This window comes from Falco peregrinus, chromosome 7 (assembly GCF_023634155.1).
Source record: "Falco peregrinus isolate bFalPer1 chromosome 7, bFalPer1.pri, whole genome shotgun sequence".
NCBI classification, from domain to species: domain Eukaryota; kingdom Metazoa; phylum Chordata; class Aves; order Falconiformes; family Falconidae; genus Falco; species Falco peregrinus.
The window spans coordinates 30,290,461-30,313,820 of record NC_073727.1 but is presented as its reverse complement, the minus strand read 5'-3'; the positions used below and the strand labels follow the sequence as shown (position 1 = coordinate 30,313,820).

Sequence of the window (23,360 nt, the reverse complement as noted above, 5' to 3'; positions counted from 1 at the left end):
TATGACTATATGAAAAAAATGAAAGTCATAAATCATTACATTTTAATACAATAACACCTTGAACAATTAACATATTTAACTGCAAGTATATCACCAGAGCTGTGTCAAACATACTGTATTTCTTTGTAGCTTCTATGGGCCTGGGAACCGTTCAATGCACTACAAAGATACCTGCATACGGGGTAAGAATATAAGTGCAGCTGTTTATAAACTCACTGTCCTGCATATCATGATGTTGCAAGTCTGTATTGTAAAAAAATGAAATGCTAACGAATCAAAATACTTCAAACACAATCTTCTTCTTAGTTTGGTCTCAGAGGCTCTAAAGCACAGTTAAACTCATTTCCTGCAGTTTCCATGGATTTTCATAGATTTACTCCTATAGGTGCAATAAACCTGTCTGGTGATAAAAGTAGCAGCACAGGGCAAAAATCATAACTGTTTCTTGAAAGCCTCATAAAATTATATTCTGCAAGGGGCACTAAACCACTCAGTTGATCCTAATTCAGCATAAAACCATTTGCTTCCCAGAGAAGTGGGGCTGTGCCCATTGGCCAGTGCAGCCAGAAGCAGAAGGAGCTGCATATCTGATGGAGACATACAGCTGGGCTGGGAATGAAACAGCTTTTTAGAAGCTGGAAAACAAGCAAGTGTACACAGTCTTAGGAGGGGAATTAATTTAGATCATTTAATGTTAACATATTAGACTTCATTATTGAGTGCAAGTCGCACATTTCACAGTTCTAATTCCTCATATAAAATGATAGCAGATAGTAAACCACAAAGAAAAGGAGGAGGTGATCTGACTAAGGATAAAACCACGATAACTAAAGAAATAAGCAGATAACTAAGTGGGTTTTTAAATCTAGATGATCTCTGAATATAGTCTCTCTTTTCAAATTTGTTCTGCAACCTAAGTTTGAAGGGTATGAAAGGAGACACTGACAGCTTGGGAAACTGATGCTACATTTCAAGTAAAGGCCCTTCCAGAAATCCCTGACAAAGGTCATCTCCTCATCAGCACTTCAGCTGGGAAGAACAAAGGAGAGACACACATGAGTTATACAGATTGCAGGCTGAGTACAAACCACAAAGGAAAAGCAGTGATGAAAAATGTAAATACAGTTTTACCATCTATGGGGTAACAGGCTTTCTGGAGAAATGGAGAGACAAGAGCATTGCACCAGGTGCTGGAGGGACCTTTCCTACTTCTCAGGTTGAAGGGACAATCTCATGAAGGATGAAATCCAACCAGATGAGGTGCAGAGAAGGGCTTGCTCTGATTAGTAAACTAGGGGCTGAGAGAGGGTATGACTGTTGTCTGTTAATGTACTAATGGAGTAAAATGCTACGGAGACAGGGGCATTCTTCATACTAAGTGATACTCTTGGCAGAAAAATGAGTGGGACAAAACGAGCCACAAGTAAATTTATGCTAGAAATAAGAAGGTTTGTAATTGTTAGAGTAACAGTCTCCCAAGCAAAGCAGTGGAGGTAAAAAACCTAAACAGGCTGAAGTAAGAGTTCGGTAAGAGTTTATGAAGAATACTGCATGATACAGTTAACCATAGGAGAATGAGATTTTCAGTTTTCTAATCAGATGAGTAAGGGGCAGAAGGGACCACCAGCTACATCAGAGGTGGAACTCAACCAGTGTATCAGCACAGATGATGAGGCCTTGCTTTCAACCAAGAAACCTTCCAGTTCTGAGCCTTCCCTTCCTGAGCATTTTTTCAGAACAGGTCTTAAGGGGAGGCCAGGGTGCCACCGGGGTTGAGGGCTGACATGCACTTACTGTAGAAAAAGAGGGCATCAATGAGGTTGAAAATTATGCGACCTCTACATTGTGTTCTCAGTCAAATTTTTGTTGCTATACTTGCTTTTCTTCTGTCTGCAAAATTCTTAAAGCCATAAAACCAAACCAAAATGCAATAGCAAGGAACAATTTTGTGTTAGACTGAAGCTTTGAATTTTCACTGTCTTGTTCAGATTAATTCAGGTACCATTAGTATCACAAAGTCTGATTTGAGTTGGTTAGCTATTCAGAATTTTAATGCTTTCATTTATCTAACACTCCTTTGGGCCACTATTTTAGCTATCAAGTAACCTTCTTTTATGAATAAATGATGGTACAAAGCAATCACCTCCAGCACCTTGATGCTACTTTCATATGATGGACACTGTGGGGGATACTTGTGAATAATGAAGTGCCATTCCTTGTAACTGGAGAGCAAATGTGTGCCTGTACAACACAATGTTTTAAATATTAGAGGACCTGAGAGGTAAAAGTTTAACGTCAACACAAATCTGCTGTATATTTTGGCATTTACACTACCAGGCAAGCCATTGGTTTAGCTAACAAGAAAGGTTTAATTCATGGACAAACTATAAATTCAGAATCAGTATGAATGAAACACCTTGTTCCCGGGCAAAAAAGTCTATGGGATTTTTGGAAAAGCCTTTCCCTTTATGCTGCCACCCTGGGTCTGGTTACAGCTGTTGAAAGTTATCTCTGATAAATAAAATTAAATTAGTGAAACAGTTTCTGACCAACAGGTACTCAAATCTTAAAACTAGTAACAACAAGACCAAAATGAGCTCTCTTTAAAAACTACAAATCATAAAATAGAATTGGTTTTGGTGTGGGAAGCCTGAAGTATTAAAAATAAAAAAATCTGCTCTTTTACGGTGTAGATCTAACAAAGTTTGGAGGGTTGTTTTGTTTCATTGTTCTGCATTGATGTTTCTTCAGGCATACTGCTGCTACCCAAACACATCTCTCATTTCCACATACCTTGTAGTGGAAGAGGAATAATCCACAGAAAAGGCTGTAGAGGTCAGCCGTGAGGAGGGAGAGGTTGACGGCTGTAGCACTGGTTTTCTTTATGACCACTGGCATAAAGCTGTAGAGGCCAAACATACAGGCACTAAAGCCAACATACAACAAACCTGCAGAAGAGAAACAAGAAGCAAAGTGACCTTTCATAGCCTGCAGAAATGGCTCGCATTGGGAGGAAAAAGGCTGTGTTTTTAGAAAAGAATAATGCTTTTTCAAAGAAACATGGGATCAAATTATTAAGGTACACACACATATATAGAGAGAGACTAAAACCATAATTCTAAATATATAAGAAAACCAGTGAAAATCATATCCGCAGTGAGCAGGAGGTCTTTCCTCTGTGGTCCCCATAATATCAGCACTGTTTTAAATCGGTGTCTTATAAGTGCATACCTCAAGTCCAACATAAATTTGGATTAAATGATGCATTCAGATACCTCAAATCTAGTCTCTTAAGGAGCCGAATGTCTCCAACACCACCTGAGTTCATCTGAATGGGATAGAGCACACAATAGCTTCCTGGGAATGGACCCACAAAATGAACGCAACACTATTTGCAGAGGAGTTAATGAGCCAATGGATGAACGCATGAGGACAGCACTCAGGTGATAGAGGTCCTAGTCCTATTTTACCAACAAACCTGACAAATTGCTTCACAGTTTTGCACCTCTCTTCTTCTGCCCCTTTTTGTCTGCCTTCTTTAATAAAGCTTTCTGGAGTTGAGACTCTTTCTTGCTACATGTTTACAGAGTGCCTTACACAAATTGGATTGTTAGATGCTAATATAATAAAAATACATTACAGTAAAAATCTAATTTAATTTAAAAACCTAAATAACTTACTAGGAAAAAATTCATTGCTTCAATTATTACTTGATAAATCCCAAGGCAAATTAATCAATATGAAGTTAAAAAACCAGCAAACACTTCACTCATCTGCTCTCATGTAAATGATACTTCTTAGGCTGCGGTATGCTGCAGAATTCCCAGCTGATATGCGCACGAGCCTAAATTTAGATTCACACCAGCTCTTCAGAGCATGTTGTTGTTGACTAAAACTTGCAGAAAATCTGATTGCCCGAGTCCTGAAAAGAATTAGAAGGTGGGAGGAGCCTGTATGTTTTGTATCTGTTTGTGAACCCACTTAGTTAACAACTCTTTAGGAAAGCTATCTAAAGGACAAGATCAGCTGTGACAGTTTGAGTCCCTTGGAAGCATCTGAATGGAAGGGTACATCAATCCGAAACAAACACAGCAGTCACAATATGTCAGTGTCCGTATATCAATTGTTATGGCATGATAATGAATTGGAATTTATATTCAGAATATGGATAATATTGAGAAGAACTGCTTTTACTAACCGGTAACAGATTTTTAAGGTATTGTATATGGGTATATGCATTGCATATGGGTAACAACAGAATCAGTCTTAGGCAGCACCTGAAAGAATCACTTTATGCAAACTGCAACTCTTACGTAGTAGGTAAATGATTGCATCAAATGCAGTGTAGTTTTTGTCAATGAGAAACTGTTTGCATACATGAGCATTACAACAGCTTTTCTTCCAGGTTTCAATCAAGAACAAGTCAGGCGCAAAAGTCATTCTGGACCCAAAGTCAGCATTCTCAAAGTACAGTCTGCAAATCACCAGCTGGTCCACTGAGGCCCTCTGAGTTTGGATTTACCACACATATCCGGGTGCTTTGCTGGGTTCTGCTCTCAATTGACAGCACAATTTTATGGTATTGCCTTGGTGTTCACATTCTTCGGCAGCCAACTTCATACCTTTCACAGGCTGCTTTTCCAAAGGGCATTCCAGTTACAGTGGAAAATTGCTTAAACTGTAGCTGTCCTATCAGAGGTGATTGTAAAGTAGCATTTCATTTACACCTTAAAATACATGTAATACTCACCAGCTGGATGGCATTTAGTGGTGACAAAAAACAAACTGGAAATAACATCATATGATTTTCAGATATTGCCTCTTAGAGGGCCAGTCTTCTGATTAAAAATATGTTTTAAGTCAAAGGCTTGGGCCTCAGTTTCTTTGGGTACCCCTGCAGCGCAAATGGCAGCCTTGGGAATCGCCACTAGTGCTGCAGTCGCAGGTGCCGGGATCCACATCTAACCAGGCACTGGGTCACCAGCACCAACTGCCTGTAGCAGGTACTGGAAGGAAGCAACCTGGCAAGTCAGGAGGTGCTTTTGTAACAACCTGCTGATCAGCTGGTCTGTGTTAAACCCTGAGAAGTTCATCATCCTAACTGTTTGCTTTCACATGTGCTGGCATTGTCCTAACTGAAGGCTTAACATGCATGAAGGCAGCCGTGGGTGGGATTCATTCCACCTAACTCTGGACACATACTGAGGGTTGGTGGTCAATGAAGAGACTGGGAAATGTAAGGGTGCATATGACAATCTCTTAAGATCAGCCTCTTTAAGACACCACCTTTAGTATAGTAGGATTTGTGCCATGCCTGTTTATTGATGCTGATGATAAAGAGAGTCTATTTATATAAATCAGATGTCCACATCCCAGGTATGTAAAGCTGGTGGAAGGAATCCCATCTTGTCTGTCAGTGTACACCCTGATGGGTAAGGTCACCAGTTCTGCCTGGTTAGGTGTGAATGCCTCATAAGTGTCTGAACTGGGCACTTAGGCTCATAGGATTGTGGGGTGATTCAAGCTGGAAAGGAACTCACAGGTCTCTAGTTCAAACCTTGCTCAAAACCAGACCAAGTTGCTCAGGACTTTTCCCAGCCTGGTCTTGAACCCTCTGAGGATGAGAACTACACAACCTCTTTGGGAAACCTACTCCACTGCCTGCCTGTCCTCAGTGTGAAGATTTTCCTTTTATCCAGTCTGAATTCACTCTCATTTCAGCTTCTGCCTGTCGCCTCTCACTCCCCTGCCATGCTCTGTTGTGAAGACCTTGGCTCTGTCCTTTTGATAACCTCCCTGTAGGTAACTCCTCAAAGCCACCTCTCTCTTAAGAAAGACACAGAACTACTGGAGAGGGTCTAGTGGAGGGCTATGAAGATGATTAGAGGACTGGAGCATCACCCCTGTGAGGAAAGGCTGAGAGAGCTGGGGCTGTTCAGCCTGGAGAAGACTCAGAGAGGATCTTACCAATGTCAACAAATATCTTAAGGGCAACTGCCAAGAGGACGGGGCCAGGCTCTTTTCAGTGGTGCCCAGCAACAGGACAAGGGGCAACAGACACAAACTACAGCACAGGAAGTTCCATCTGAATATGAGGAAGAACTTTACTTCAAGGGTGACAGAGCCTTCGAACAGGCTGCCCAGAGAGGTTTTGGAGTTTCCTCTGGAAACATTCAAAACCCACCTAGACGTAATTCTATGCAACCTGCTCTAGGAGAACCTGCTTTAGCAGGGGGTTGGACTTGATGATCTCCAGAGGTCACTTCCAACCCTGACCATTCTGTGATTCTCTTCTACAGGCTGAACAAGTCCCAGTCCTTCAGTATTTCCCCACTTCTCTTAAGACTAGGCATCTTCATACAGATGGGCAGGATCTGCCCCCAGGGACTGCTCTAAAGTAGCCCCAGTACCACTAGGACTAACATGCCTTTGGAACTTCTGCCTTTAGCTCCTGAGCATGCTGGTTGAATGTTGCATGTTTTAGCCTTTGTGTTTTTACTCCAACAGCTATCATTCCATTGGGATGAAACTGAATTTGTTATGATTTTAATACTGTCTTCTTGGAATAAAGACCATTCAGAAATATTCAAACCCTCTGTAACAAAGGACACTTCCTTGGAGATTCAAATGGCTTTTCGCTTAAATAAAACTGATGTTAGTTTGTTTGTTGTTATTTAATCTATCACTCTACAAAACCTGTCACAGTCTCATATGAAACCGTTCACTCAGAACAGTATAATGATTCTCCTTTCAGTCAGGTTGCCTGTAAGTATTAATACTTAAACCTTCAAGGATTCAAACAGAGCTACACTGATTTATACTAAGTGTACTAAGATGATGCTATGTATCGGGGGAATTTCCAAAATTAGAACCAGGAGGGCCACAGCCTGTTTTAAACATGATAGACATAACAGATTGGCTTTAGATCTTTATATTAAAAAATCACTTGCATTTTACATCAGTTGAAAGGTAGCTAATCCATTCTTAATAGCACAATTATGGCAGATGGCAACAGGCCACACTGAGATATTTATTAGGTTGCCTGCTGTGACTTTATCACTACCATTCAGAGGGCTGATGATTTAACTCTGCTGGACTGTAGGTTTGAGTCTGTCACAGCTGATAACTATTCAGGACAAGGCTGTGAACACCCTGGCACAGATTTGTCAATCACTACTTGACAACCTTGTATCACTGCCAATGCAATTGAAAGCACACCGAGTGCAGTGTAAGCCAGGGAAGAACACAGAACTACACATAACTGTCACCATTTGATCCGTGTTCAACTACACTGCATTTCCAATGATTGCTCTAACACAACAAGTACATATCTATGATGCTCTTGCTAAGATGAGATGATCTCCTCTTTATGAGGAGACTCATATAGGGACTCTTCAGAATTAGCGACTAACTTTCAATGACATTTTAATGGCACGACAGACCAAGTAAGACTTTATTTTAATAGCGCGTTTCACCAATACTGAGTTACAACAGAACTCCCATGGTAGCATGTATGACATTTACATGGGTAGTAGATAATTCACTATGACCACTGCTAGTTCCATCAGTACCAGATTAATTATGTCCCTGAGCTCCTTATTATGAAGTATAAACAAATACTGATGCAATTATGCTAATTATCTCAGATTAAAGAAGGCCAATACACTTATAGTATGCAGTTGAGTATGTTTCTCCATGGATACTTTAAATTGACTTGTCATTTAGCTTTACAGCTCAACCGTCAAATGTCCAAGACTTTTAAGTGCATGCAGTGTTTTGCGAAAGACGCGCTGCCTTTATTAAGGTTTATAATGATGAGAAGAAATTCTGAATTAAGGAAAACACAGTGTATTCCAGAACTTCTATCACCTGTCCTCTGGGATTCCCTACATAACCAGTTGCCTTTGCACACCTCTGAGCTATCATTTTGATGCTCATTCTGAAACTAAGCAACAAGCTATTGTCAATGGTTTGCCAAAGCTTGAATCCCCTGCTAAGTACATCAGCTCTACACTATTAGTATTCTTTTATTTCTTCTATTGTCATAAATAGTAAAAGAGTGATTACAGGGGCTCTGCAAAATGTTGTTTTGCTTTTAAGGCAAATAATTTGTCGGACTAATTAGAAGGGAGTCTTAGATCATAAACTCAGCTTCCAAATTGAAATGGGAAAATGCAATCCACTGCATCGCAAAACACCATAAAAGCTTCATTGTGCACAATGCTACCTAAACTTGTCTAAAAGACACATCTGCTATGCTCCACCAAGACTACTTGGAAAGCAATTAACCATTTGTATACAGAAATGCTCCCCTCGGAAATGAGTTTATGAGGCTATAATATGCACTGCAAGTACGTTTTTGGGTTTGGTTGTGTTTTTTTATGTTAGGTTCCATTTTCTTTCTTTGGCATTCATTGAAAAGGTTTGGCTCTTAATGACTACCTCATTAATTTGTCCCAGTGTTGCATTGAATCTTAGAACTGGAACCCCATTATTGTTTTACTTCACGGCTGTCTGAATAATTATCTTATGGCATTCATATGCTTAACCTAATGGCGCAAGGAAAGCATAATATGGCAATGGAAGGACAGATCATTTAAGAAAGGTCGAGGTATGGAGTTCAACCTTTGGCAGTAACTGGCGGCAAAGTCACAAACATTGGCTCCTGTGAAAATTTGTGCCTGCCTCCCCAAACATTGCTTGTCTCCACGCTTCCTTCAGCAACTATCTTCAATGAGGTAAAGTCTTTTCTTACCTATTTGCCAATCCCAGGGAACTTTCAACAGCTCTTTGTGTTCCATGATTGCCCTATAAGAGAAGAGAAGGCAAAATTTCATGGAAGAGAACAGAAGTTAAATCACCGCTACCCATTCAATTCAAATGCTGGACACAACAACATGAATAACCTTATAACAAAAAATCTCTGTAGGAACCAAATGCAATCAGACTTTGCTAATCCACTCTGGCATCATCCCTGTGCCTGTGAATCTGAACGATCTTCAGGGCAGTAATCAGACATGATAGGTACAATTTCCGCTGGTTTATTTCCAGCTCTCCATATACCAAAGTGCTCACCCCCTATATGTTCAATCCTCTTGTACTCTTCTGACTTAATATTCTGAAAGCTTTTGAATTTTAATGATTAATGAGGTATCTGAGTTATTGACCCTTCAGAGCAGCTCTGCAGTGTCAAATAAATAGGTGTTACAGTCTGGCTTTGGGGAGAAAGAATACTGTGATTAGTTACACGGTGAGAGATCAAATAGTCACAGCAATGAAAGTCACAAAACAAAGGATGGGACAAGCTGCAAAAGTCCACTTTCAACATTGTATAAGTATTGCATTGTACATTAGCATCAAAATTCCAGGTCCTGAAAATTTTAAGGTGTCAACAAGTCAGCTCTTCCCATTCCAGGCAAACATACCCTTGGAGATTAGGTATCTCACCAGCTAGGTCTTCACTTAGCTAATCACCCTCTGATCTGTGATTTCCATATAACTCCTGCTGTGCAGAACTCTGCATGCTAGTCTGGACAATATTTTAAACAAGTATATAACATGACATTACACAGATTGAAAAACAAAGTACCTAGTACAAAAGGTGGCATGTGGAAGAGCAAGCATAATAGTAAAACTGCAGGAACTGAATGACTTCCACATTAATCTGGTCTAGAAAGTTGCATCCTGGAAATTCTAATTTTCTTGCTGCTGATGTGTGGCAAATTTAATACTGTGTACAGAATAATAAGATTATTTTGTCTGCAAAATAACTAAATTATAAGTGTCTTTGCATGCATAAGGCATATGTCTCTTTTATCAGTAATTCCTGAAGAATATCATGAAAACAAACTGCAATGTCTCTTGTTCTGGCAAATGAATTTTGATATAAATGTAATGCAGGAACATTGCTTTCATAGTATTGCCTATCTGATACAAAATAAGCATAAAACAATATGCTGTGGTCTGTGATTCATTATGACCTGCGAAACAAAGGGGGGCAAAACCAACTTTGTCAGAAGTTGCCATTTAGTGATGCCAGAGTCACTGAAGAATAGGAACCACAATGATCTTTGAAAGGCTGTGGTGACTGGAGGAGGTCACTGATGACTGAAAAGAGACAAATGCAACATCCAGTTTCAAAAAGAGCAAAAACTATAGCCGACAGCCTTATGCTAACCTTTGGGAAGATTATGAAGCAAATCTTCTAGAAGCCATTTGCAGGAAATGAGGACATGATTGGAAAAAGCCAGCATAGACTTCTCAAGAGCAAACCATATCTGACCAAACTGACTGCCTTCTATGATGAGATGACTGGCTCAGTAAATAAAGGAGAGGGAATGGATGAAAGGATGAGGTGTAACATACCTTGACTTTAGCAAAGTTTCCAACACAAGGTAGTCTGAAGAAAAGGGCCAAGAGAAACCTCGTGAAGTTCAAGAAAAGTAAATCTGAATTCCTGCACCTGGGGTGGAATAACCACATGCAACAGTATGGGCTGGGAGCTGACTGGACAGAAAGCTGCTTTTTAGAATTAAACCTTGGAGTCCTGCTGGACAAAATCCTGAATGTAAGTCAGCAATATGTCCTTCAGCAGAGACGGCCAACAGCATCCTGGGCTCTGTTAGTAAGAGTCTGGCCACCAAGTTGAAGGACACGATTTGTGAGACAGCAGCTGGAGTACTGTATCCAATTTTGGCCTGGCCAGAATAAGACACATCGACAAACTGGAGTACAACTGAGCTCTGTCACAACGGTCAGGCAGCTGGGGCACCTGATGTAAGAGGAGGTGCTGAAACACCAGCGCTTGTTCAGTGTGAGGAAGAGAAGGCTAAGCTGGGGAGGAGGATGGGACAATAAATTTGCTGCTTTACCTAATGGGTGGTTACAGAAAAAAGTCAGACTTTTCGTGGAGGTGCACAACAAAAGGATGAGTAACAATGGACACAAGTTGCAATGGGAAACTGATTAGATATAAAGAAAAAAATATTGGTCAAACACTGGAATAGGTTGCCCAGCAGGACTAGCGTTTCAATTCTTGGAGATAATAAGTCAACTGTACAAGTTCCTGAGCAACCTGACATAACTTTGAAGTTAGCTTTGAGTAGGAGCTTGAACCAGACGACCTCCAGGGTTCCATTACAAAGAAGGTTATTCCATGGTTATATGATTCCACCAGACAGCATTATCTTCATTTGCTGGGTAGTAGCTATTTCCCCAACTCTTGTCAACTAATTTCTTCTCTTGTTTTGATATACAATTCCTCTCTGCTTTAATCCCATCCAACCCACTAAACTTCTCTTTCCACCATGGCCGGATACTTAGCCAACTCTTTACTTCACTGTTTGCCCTGACACCTTAGCCCTTCATTTGCTGTCCAACAGGCATTATCTGGGTTTATTTTATGTTACAGTCTAATATTAAGCACTCTTGCTAAACTGTTCTAGAAAACAACAGCCTACTTCTTGAACATCCTCTTGGAGATAAAGCCCTGTACTAGAGCTGAAGCATGAACTAACATGAATCATCAACACATATTTATATATTGGCAATTACACATAAAATAAAAGGCAATTACCACAGCTTTTTGCTACTATATTATTTTGAGATCAGTGCATGTCAATAAGGGGCACATCCACTTGTGGGTACTGTTCTGTATGTTCAGCATAGTCCTACACACCAGTGTTTTCCCTTCTTCAGAATTGTACTGCTCCCTGTAAATCCTATGAATATGAGACTTACACCTCCAGTGGTATTAGCACACGTGTTCCCCATCTTCAATCACTTTGTGGATGCCAACCAAACTTTGACCAGTGCTGTGTCCAGAATGCTGGGAAATGGCCCTACTGCTGAAAAATTCCTTCTTCAGGCTACATTAGTGTACAGGACCTAAAGGTGCTATATTGCATGGAAGTGGCCAATAGTGTTTCAAAGAAAGAGTCTTTAATTTTAATATGGGGAGCTGGCTTCTCTTTGAAACAATTGGTATATTTAGTTAGATTAAACTTCTGTGAACACATAACTATGTGATGTCTGCTCTTCATTACAGGAAAAGGTAAGAAAATGCTGAATTGCTTCATGGAATCAAGTAGCAGAAACATTATTAGCCCTTCCAGTTGTGTCCCCTGTATACAAAGATGCCTTGCTCCAGCAACACCTTCTTCTCCCCAGCAAAACAACTACTCACAGACCCTGAATTGTGCCTAACTGCTTGGGTCAAGAGAGGGTAATGGCACTATAATTAAATTCAGGAGTACGAGACATGTACATGACAGTTTACACATGCGGAGCAAGACAAAGGCACTGCTTTGATGCCCGCAGAATCAGTTTGTACCTATCTACTGTGAACACCATAGGTAACAAAAATGCTTTAGCCAAAGATAGTAGGCACATTTACGTGCTCCTGAATTCTATATTTTATAAAAGGAACTACTCGTGTGCCAACCAGTTAATGTAAAACATTTTAAGTCACATGTTCAGATCCCACATAAACATAATAAGCTTTCTGGCTAAAGAAATAGAACTAATTAAGGGGGAATTGATGGGTCATTGTTTTGATCAGTCTCTGTTCTTAGAAGCTGAGTAGCTCAGATGTGCGGGGAACCAACCTGATTTTGACTAATGATCCAGAATTATACTGTGTGACAAGCACCAGTGACGAATCTGCAACCTTCCATGGTGACTTTTACTACACTTTCATCAGTCACAGTATTACAACACTGGAAGCTACTTTCCAACTCTTAGGCTTGCAGGTGAGATGCTCATTAGGTACCTGTGGATATAGACAGGCCACGGTAGTTCCTGAAATGCATGAGACAATCACCTGAGTACTAAATATTTTGAAGCGAAAAGGCCAGTTTCTTAAAGGCTTTCCCATTATTTCTGCCATATCATATTTTAGTTACACAGAACGAGCCTATCTGTAAAATAACTTATAACTGGACATGTTTTCTACCTGTTTAGAAAGCTAAGTGACTTTTTAAAACTATGAAACAGAACAGCGGGAGCTGTAGATTTTGTTATTCACCGATCAGACCAACATGAAGTATCCACTTGCCTTCCAGCAACAAGATGGTCGAATGTGTCTTCTACTCCTCCCTCCCCATGTGACTACTCAAGGACACCATGCCTTGAAGGAGAGCACTGCGGTACAAATTTGTGTTACTATTCAAATCCACCAATGTGAAATAGGAAAACCAACGCAAATTCCAGAATCAGAGGACACCTACTCTCCACAGGAAACGGCTACCTTCAAAGAGAGGGTTACACTACCTCAATGAAGGCCACAGCTGCACTTATTTGAATGACCTTGGGGCTCAAATCTGCTCACTTACAGCTGAATTCCACTGAAGAAGGAGCCAAAGAGTCCGATCATGCCCAGGAATTCCACTCGACTCAGATTTCGGACGATATACTCCTCACAAACATTCGAGATGCCGTATAGCGTTGCTCCACCCAGTACTAAGAGATCCCCTATCAGTTTATTTTCACCTAGGAATAAAGATGGGAAAAATCAGAATATCTCAGAACAACCATCTTTGGCCTAGAACCATTGCAAGTTCTTCCCTACAGATTTCAACCCTCAGTCACTAAGTAGCCCGTATAATAATAAGCCGTTAATAAGCAGAACAAAAATATTCTGTCATTTTAACAGTTTTCATTCAATAAATATCCCAGCAAAATCTAGCAGAGGTAAAGGGACAGCATCATCCTTGCTGTAGATAAGGGAACCTGAAAGAATCTGAAATACTGTAAAAACAATAAAGCAATTAATACTTTTTATTTTATTATTACTTTTTTTTTTTTTTTTCAGATAGAATGTGACTGGGCTACACAGAGCAGTTTTCATCTCATCTTGAAACCCAACCAGTCTAAAACATGTCCAGTATTTAGATGCGAAACCAACTGAAAAATTCCATGTACCTGTGAAATAAGTGAAGAAATATTACAACCCCAATACTGACCTCATTCTCACATGAAGCTGTTTGACAAGAAAGAGAGGAGGAAGGATGGGGCGTAGACAGAGGGTGATGATAACGACAGATTTTTAAAAGAGGTTCAATTAACATAGCAGTACCTAAGGCATGCAATGAACACCAAGATATATTTTCAGTACCTCCAGGCATATATAATTGCTAAAACATTGCATTATGCAAGACTGTTTGAAATCTTTTTAAGTCTTGGAGACTTTTATTATTGGATGGTGGGGAGGGTTGCAGGGAGATTTGATCAAGATCAAGTTCCAGCTTGAAAACCGAGGCCCTGGCTTTGTAAACTGATGTGATTCCCTTTGCACATTATGGCTTGTTAAATGATTTCTGCAAGAGCTTCACAAAGCTGTCAGACACTGCTGTAGAATCACATTCCAAAAGGCTATATATAATGGAATTCCCTTTGAAAAGATTCAGCAGAAATGCTGAAGTACTAGACTGGATTTTTTTTGAAAAAAACCCACTTTGTTTTCTTTTAAAATACCTCGATTTATTTTTTAAGTTCCTGCCTTTTTAAGTTTTTTGTTATTGATTTGTAAAATACACTGCAGTAACTAAAAATGGAAGCCAAACATTCTCACTGGTTCAAAATGATCTTTTCAACATGTAAGATTAAGATGCCCTTAATTTAAAATAAGCACCGGCACTTAACAAAACCTCTTCATACTCCTGATGCATTTGATGTTCCACAGTTGCTCCAATCATTCCTCACTGAGCTCACTCATTTGGTATTTATTACAGCTACTCACTGACACTTCGGGGAAGTACTGCTGAAAGGCTTTTGACCTTAGAGCTTGACTGTGTTGAACTGCTGAGACAAAAATATCATCCTTTTGCAGCTGTGAAACAAGGACGTCTCAGACGCTGAACGTTTGCATACAGATGGGATGGCCCCAGGCACCACACTGTGATGGCTCTCCCCAAAGTGCACTGAAGCTCAGAGAGCGAGAGCTTCAACCCTTGGGGCCTTCCCAGAAAAGGACGCCAAGAGCTGGTCAGAGCATGGATCCACGCAGCCTAGGACCCTCCTCTGGCACTGGGCAGCACAGGGTGGCTGAGGAAAGCATAAAGAAATAGGAAAGCACAGAGGGATTTTTATCAGCCAGTTCTCAGTAGATTAGGGATTTTCTGAGATGAAAGTTGCATTAGACCATCAAACTTAATAGATCTTGAGGGAGTCTTCATCAATTTGAGTAAAGTTCATATAATTTTGGCCAACTATTAAAAAGTACTTCATGTTTTTAGCTTTTAATCCTGGTACCTCAAAATTATATTGGGCATCCCATAATTTTCTGATTGTGAGAAATATTTAAGGATCACTCTCTATTGACCTTCTCCATACCACCCAAGACTTCATGTACGTTTACCATATTACCTTTCTTGCCTTTTCCAAGAGATGAAAAGTCCCATTCTGTCTACAGTCTCCTCATCCTGAAACCATTTTCTGCCTGTGAACAGCTTTCTCACCTTTCTCCATTGTTTCTATAGGCTTATTTTCTGGTCATTTCTTTTTGAGATGCAGTGACTAAAGTAATGGTACTCAAGAAGTTTATGCCTCAAAACATATACTGGCATTAAAATATATTATACTATGCTTTTGGTTTCTTTCCTAATAATTCCTAGCATCCTGGTTGTCAAATGCCTTTTCTTTGCTTCCTCAAGAGGCTGACTTTGGAACTTTCTCCCAAGACTGACATATCCCAATATACATATTTTCATGCATGTAAAATCCACACGCATCTACTGGTTTCATTGCTAAGGAAATATGTATCAACTGACTAGAGGCATTGTAAAGACTTGTAGGTTAATACAGTTGTACTTGACCAATTTAATGGGGTAGGTCATTCCTGTAAAGAAACACAAGGCACAGCCTGGCACAACACGCTCTGCATTAATCATTGGCATATTTAATGTTCTCTGGAAGCAGAAGTCATACAGTCCAGGGAGAACTTAATGTTCTGGGGACCAGTTATAGCACTATAGTGTAATAAAAATAATTTGAATATGAACTATGGTCTGACACAACTGTTTTTCACACTCTCGCTAGGCCACTTTGCCACATTTTTACCTTACCTCCCAGCATTAAGAGATGGTTCTCTTTGCTTTTGGTTGTAATTAATGATGATCATAATATCTAAAAATCAGTCTCAATGTGTCCCATCTTAGACTAAACATACTCTCATATACTTATTACCAGGACTGAAGTGACTGGTTTTCAGAGACTGTGGTAAGCTAAAGCTGTGAAATGCTTTGAAAAATCTGGATGAAACACTTAGACCTCTGTGTCTTAGACCCCTGTGTATTACAGGAGCACAAGTACCAAGGCACCTTAGGGGTATTACTTCAGGAAAGTGTTATTTTAAGTTATACTTGGCATGTAAGGTGCTAGCGTACAAAGTACTTGATAGTAATTGCTTCTCCCATTGAGTAATGTGTAAAACATCAGCCGGGATACAAAAAAAAGAGGAAAACTACCGTATATTTATTTACTGAAAGCTGGGAGCATGCCTACACATTATACTTAATTCCTGCAGATAGTATGGAAAATACCTGTTAATCTCTCAGTGATACATTTTAGTTCATTTTCCCTTACTGTAAGAGCTGGCAGGCTAGATTGCTGTATGCAGTAAGTGCCTAGCAGAGCCTTATGGCACTTCAGTGTAGTAAATAATACAGTCAACAGGTGTCAACAGATCTTGTCCCCTAAAGTATAGGATAAACAGAGTTTACTGAGGACTAATACAGCATCATGCTTTTGGTGTATTCTTTTCTTTTGTTTGCCCAGACCTAGGAAATATCCTACAGATGCTGTGGAACCATTTAATGAAGAGTTTCAAGACTTTTTTTTCTTTTGCTACCGATACTTCTTTTATTTGTAGATTTGTAATGTATTGGTTTACTTCTTCAGATAAATTAAACCATCTGATCTATTTTACTCTGTTAAAGACAATAAAATTAATAACATAATTTTGCCACTTAAAGAAAAAAGCTGCAGCCTAGCTGTGTAGCAGTAAGCATGGACAGAGTTTTTCACGTGTAGTTCCAAATTAAAAGGCAATAATGCAATGTTAACAGATTTTTCTGGACAAATTCACCTAACAGCTATACTTGTGCTTTAGTAGTGAATATGGCAGATAATACCTAATTCTTGCAGTTGGATGGCAAAGTGTCCCTGTTCTTCAATCTGTTCCTTGTCCACTGAGGTCTATTGCCCTACACACTCCTGCTGATCCACAACTCACCCACCCCAGCATGTTACTCTCTAGATTACTGGGACGCAGGATGTTTCCTCCAGAACCCAGTGTTGAAATCCCAATCCCTCTGAAATCAGTCATTCTCAATGCAGCTTTGGCTGGCTGATTTCATAGTACAGAGTCTATTCTTTCCTTTTTAGCTGAGGCAGGACTATTTCTGGAGGAGACCAATGAACTAAAAGTCTCCTTTTAGGATAAAGAACAGGGATAAAAGAGGGCAGGGAGATATGGCAAGAACTGTCACAAAATCCCTTGTTTTATGTAGTAGCATCCTGGCAAATGTAGTCCTCAGAGCACTTGCATTTGTATTCAGAAAGCTGAGTCAAGTATTTTAAATCCCAGTGTATTATGCTCAGCTCACAATTCAGCGCTTTTAATTAAGAATGAAAACTGTGCCTAATTGACAATCTTTGAAAAGAATTTCCAGCCTTCCCACATCATTTGGGTTGGCACAAGAGAAATCAATGTGACAGAGGAAGTTGATCGATGAAATCTAACTCTGTCTAGTCTGCATTAGTAGCTTAGCTACACACACATTATTCATATGATGCGGCACGTAAAACAGAACATTGTACACACAAGAAGGTTCTCTCCAGCAGTGACACAGGCAAATCCCAAACCTTTACTCTGAGACTGTGTGCAAAACCCAACTGGTGCAGTTAGTATGTAGGTTTGGCATCTTCTACACCTACACAGCAACCCCACCTCAGTATGAAAAAGGAGTAAAGTTGAGAAGTAATAGTACACAGGGGACATGAGAGGTGCTTATTACTCGAAGATGTAGCCCATTTGGAAAGGAAGCAACTGAGGTTTGCAGTCAAACAAGTAAGCCCAAACAATGATACTACAAGTCTTTAGCTTGTTCCCGCAGTGTGCACAGAGGGTGACGTGTTGCAGACACAGGGCCCATGAAGTCCATTTGCAGCAATGCTGACTTTTAAGTGTTGATTCATTTTTGTTCTCTGTTCCTTCTGACAAAGAAGCAATTTTGAATGGTGCAGTGCTTTGGATCCATGGAGACACAGGGTTTCTTGCCAATTTCCCCTTTAATTTGGTCCCAGTCTGACATGTTCTTGTCAATGGTTTCTCTGAACAAAACTTGGGAATACAGCCCATCCATCCTTACTCACCTGCTCCTTGCTGTCTCCCAACAAGGACATCTGCTCCTGCCATGCAGCCCATGCCCAGAATGCAGACCACAATCCCAATGAAATGCACTGCCTTGTATCGTACCAGTAAGAAGAACCAGGAGAGCAGTATCACCACTGGGATGACAAAACAGTCTAGGAGCTGTCAAGAAAGAGAGGAAAAATCAACAAATCAACCTTGCCTTAAAATATGGGGATAGGTTCCAACAGAGGGGAGGAACAGGGTTATTTAGTTAGTTATGGCACTTTCTACCGGATAGAAAGTGTATTTCCAGTGGTTATGTCATCCATCAGACAGGGGATAAGTCTATGCTGTTCAAGTCTATTCCACAAATTCTGGAGAGGTGTCGCTCTGCTCTAACACCCAACAGCACTGCCTTGCTCTTGGATTCAGATGCATATTTCAAATCGATGGGAAGGAAACCAGGGCCAAAAGAGAGCCACACCACTCCATCTGGTCCTCACCTCCCGTGATTAACAGACAGAGACTGAGGGCAGTTCTCCTGCAGTCTAGACATATGCTTTAATTCGGTCATTTCTGGTTCAATTAGCAGAAATATTCATAATACACAAGTTGACCAGATTTATTAAAACTGGCCATATAAATCAAGGGGTTTCTGCATGCAGAATACTTACGAAAAATCTGTTCCTTGTGGGGACTGTTAACTCCTTGAAAATACAGTCCCATATGCCTCTGAAGGAGAAAACCCCACAAAACCCCATGTTGCCTGCAATGCAAGAAACTCAGGCTTCTTGCCAACAGAATCTGAGTAAAAGCTTTCTCAAAGAAGTGTTACGAAGCACAATCTTTAATTGTTTTTTTCAGAGACACCCAGGAGTAAATCCACAGAAGCCGCAATAAAAAAAAGAAACACACCACATGTTTGTGAGAGGACCCTGAGATTTTCAAATTAAAATATATTTTAGAAAATACCAGTATGTCACCAAGAAACAAAAATCGTGGGTAAGAAACACCCAAAGAAACTTGACTTTAATCCCACCTCCAAAAAGGATACAGATAAATAAGAGTCATGATTCTATGGACTAACAATGGGATTTAACAAATTGTGCAGCATACGCTACTGCTCAACGCCAATTGATACAGCATGAACCAGAGCTGTATGACTGCATCTTCTTCCTAATGAAAATATTCTGGAGCAACCAAAAGAGGAGACTGTGTCCACAGTTCTGAAAAACTACTCCAGATGTTACCTTGATTTTAGATGATGCAATTTGGGGTTTCTTCCCTTTGGGCCTGTTACTCAGTACTTGTTCTTTCTGTGTGATTTACCACTAAGCACACCAAGTATTATAAAATAATGATCACATCCCTTTTAACTTCTTTGTGTGTCCATGCACTATGTGAAGAGAAAAAGATTTTTGGATGATTTCAAGAATTTCAATGCTTAGAAAATTGTTATTTACATGTGAGATACCTATGTAATAAATATTAAATTTGGGGGATCAGCAAAAATATAAATCCCAATTTTTGGACTAAGGATAATTGCCCTGAAACTTTGTTTAAAAACAGGAGTGTGCATAGAAACCCATCCATTTCAAAGATTCTCCAGACAGTGAGTAACAAAAGCCTCCAGAAGAGAACTGGTTCAGCAGCGGGACCATGCTGCTCTCGGGAGGCTTGAGCAGTCCCAAAGAACTGCAGAACAGATGAGGGAAATTACAAATGGGAAAGGTCCATGCTAAAAGCAGGTTCTGCATTTAATATGAGACCTAATAATCTAAAAGGCATGGTCTGGCCTCTTTACAGTGAAAACTTCCTTCAGCAGTCGTCAAAATGCCATCCTTCACAGACCAACCACAAAAAGGGACAAGGTCTGAAAGAACTGCAACAAGCTCCTTCGTCTGCATAGGGCATCTGCTCTGCCTCTGACATGTATATATGTGTGTGGATATATATACACATGTATAACACAGCTAACACTCAGTAACAATTCTCTGCAAAAACATGCATATACAAGACACCACCCACACAAGAACAATTTCAGGAGTCGCACTGCTGGGAGCAGCCAGCTCCTGGGGCAGGGAGGGGTGGTGGCAGGACTACCAGGTGTATGCATTAAATGCTGGCACATGGTGTGGGCAAGGTGGCACATGGCCTTCTCCTGTCACTGGAAGGAGGGATGGGGTCCACCTAGCCAGCTCAAATGGTCACTGCTGCATAGATAACATCCACTGCACATTTTTCATGCACTGTGGATTTCTGCACTTCACCAATGCAGCCCTAGCACTACCAGCAACAGGTGAGACATCTGTGAGAAGCTCACTCTTCAGTATCACCTATGGGATGTAGACACAGCACAACACCTCCCTTCTCAATCCTCATGTCATCATGCCTGCACACACAGGCCATGTTTTCTTCATTAGCTGCGCTGATACACAGTGTGCCCATCATCTCTGCTGAAGACAGAGAAAGGTGGTACCAAACAGCAGGAAGGTAGTTTACTTCTTACACTGCTCTATCCCATTCCCTCCCAGTGCAGCACTGAACATACAAACTTAACTCACAGTTTTCTGACCTCTTCACATTAAAGTGTGGCTGTAAAGATGGAGGCTCTTCACCAGAAGCCACAGGGAGAACACAAGAGGCAATGGGTACAAGTTGCACTGGGAGAGGTTTCTCCTCAACATAAGAAAGAAATTTTTTACACTGGGAACTATCAATCACTGGAACAACTTCCCCAGGGACATGGTAGGTTTATCCTATCCTAACCACTGGAGGTTTATCAAGATGTGATTGGACAGGGTGATAAATAATCTAATCTAGACTCCCTTTTCCACAAAAGGTTGGCCAGATGATTTTTGGAGGTCCTTTCCAAGCTGGGCTATTTTGTGAGTCTAACTTCACTGGTAGTTAGCATCAAAACAAGGTGGAGGAGAAGCTTACATGGGCAGGCACCTATGTCACCTTGGAGAAAGCAACCAAACTGTGTCACCAGTAACAGCCACCGTTACCTGGCTCAGTGCACATCGCTTTCCTTCCACACTGTCCCCCTGGGGTCACCAGTGTCCGGTAGGTTATACCAACTCAATTAACTTTGCACTGGAGAAGGGAAGAGGCACCCTTACACTTTATTTAGATCTGGACATGAGTAAAATAGGACTAGCCAGAGGTACTGCAGTCTGCCATTGCCCTCCTCAGGCAAGCACCTAAGATTTGAGCACCCTCTTCCCACACATACACATACCACCATAGAGGACTGTGCCCAAAACAGAGTAGAAAGCCTTATGCAACCGTTAAGCATAGAGGTGTTTTAAGAAACCACTTATTTAATGCAACAGCAAGCGTCTGCAAGCATCTTTCCAGTTCTTTTCCGTGCAAAGGTGACAAATTGAACCTCAACCAGTACTAGACCAACTATTCCACTTCACAAAATCAGGAGCTCTAGTCACTCACACAGAGTCTAAGAACAGATTTAAGAATACGAAGATGTCACCCTTCAGCCGCTAACTACTGCTCAAGAGACACAGAGTGACTCGATGGATATTTTTAACCCCTAACATCTGGAACCTGTTGGCCACCTTTATACACAGGACAGGACACTGCACGTTCATTGTGGACGGGAGCTCTGATGAGGGCTGCTTCACTTATTCCAGGCTAAGCACACAAAAAGAACATTTTCTTGTGAATATGAGATATATTACGGTGCTAGTGTGATTTTAATAGCCAGTTTAAAAAATTGTTTGTATCTGCAGCATGTGTACTTCAACACGCAAATTCCCACTAAGTCTTTTAGAAGAAGATTTTAAAAATTCTTCTAATTCCATAAATATTTAAACATACCTATGCTTTCAAATATGTGACGATGTGGTTTTTAAGCACTAACATGAAGGGATGCATAAACAGAACCTGTCACAAACAAACAATGCTGGCAGCAGCTGGAAAATGCCCCTCTGGGGCTGACAGTCCAAGGTCTAATCCACAAATTGCTATTCGGAATACTGCAGCATCAACAGATATAAACGTTAAACGTAGGCAATGTTCACTGACATTATATAGTTCTTGATTTGTGCTTAGTTTATATCTATAATTAAACAATGGGGTAGGTAAAAATAAATTAGGTTAACGCAATACAAGCATAAGATAACCTAGTGCATACTGCTTAACTGTTTTTCAGGTATCGCTTTACTTTTCATTTCCCTAGGACTAAATTTGCTCCGCCTTTCTTTCTTCCTCAGATAAACCTGTCTAGTAGAAGAAAAAATGTATATATATTCTACAGACAAAAGATGTGTTATTGTGGATTGCCTGATCTGCAACATGGTTTTCTTGTTTATTTTCCCCCCTTACTTTTCTTTCTTTTGTTTGTTATTAGTTATGCCAGCTATTAAGAAAAAACCATTATACCTAATTGTAATTTTTCTGACTATTAAAATAACAAAGATAAATTATGCTTAGCTTGAATTTCATTTATAGTACATAAAGGTCAGCTGTTCACCAGTATTTCCCTAAGGTTCATTTTTGATATTTTTCTTCCTTTTAATTGCTTATTCAAAAGGCACTGCCTATACCCTGTCATTATGTTAAATTAATGAGCGACCTGATTTTAATCAATGTTCCTGTTAATCACAGAAGTTATCAGAACTCACTAAACTAAAAGAAAACATATTTCTTATTTTGCCATGGGAAGATAATAAATCTGATAGGAGTGTGAGGTACAGACCACGTTCTTTGATGATGCTGTGTTTGCCTGTGGTTTTCCTCAGTCACAGCTCTGAATTGGGCTGCTTTAGAAAGCAGGATACAAAAATATATAATCTATTGATATACTGTCCTACAGAAGCTCCTTTCTATTATAAAAAAGCTGAGTTGTAGAGATTGAAGATTATTTTTTGACTCTAAAAGATATCACACTGCATCTAAATCTGTTGACGACACACAATGTTGAAATGTATTTCCTCCAATTGTTTGTTAGATTATGTTACTTTATTATACTTGTAAATCATAGATA

The 23,360-nt window shown here is 40.2% G+C and overlaps 1 protein-coding gene across 1 annotated transcript in view; it reads right to left on the bottom strand.

The window, feature by feature from the left end:
- Nucleotides 1-23,360, bottom strand: part of SLC35F1 (solute carrier family 35 member F1) — a 251,330-nt gene that overhangs the window by 19,859 nt on the left and 208,111 nt on the right. The window contains exons 4-7 of the mRNA XM_055811114.1: nucleotides 18,373-18,532; nucleotides 13,332-13,488; nucleotides 8,756-8,808; nucleotides 2,794-2,948 (exon numbers count right to left, since the gene is read on the bottom strand). Coding sequence (XP_055667089.1) covers nucleotides 2,794-2,948; nucleotides 8,756-8,808; nucleotides 13,332-13,488; nucleotides 18,373-18,532 — 525 coding nt within the window. The remainder of the gene's footprint in view (nucleotides 1-2,793; nucleotides 2,949-8,755; nucleotides 8,809-13,331; nucleotides 13,489-18,372; nucleotides 18,533-23,360) is intronic.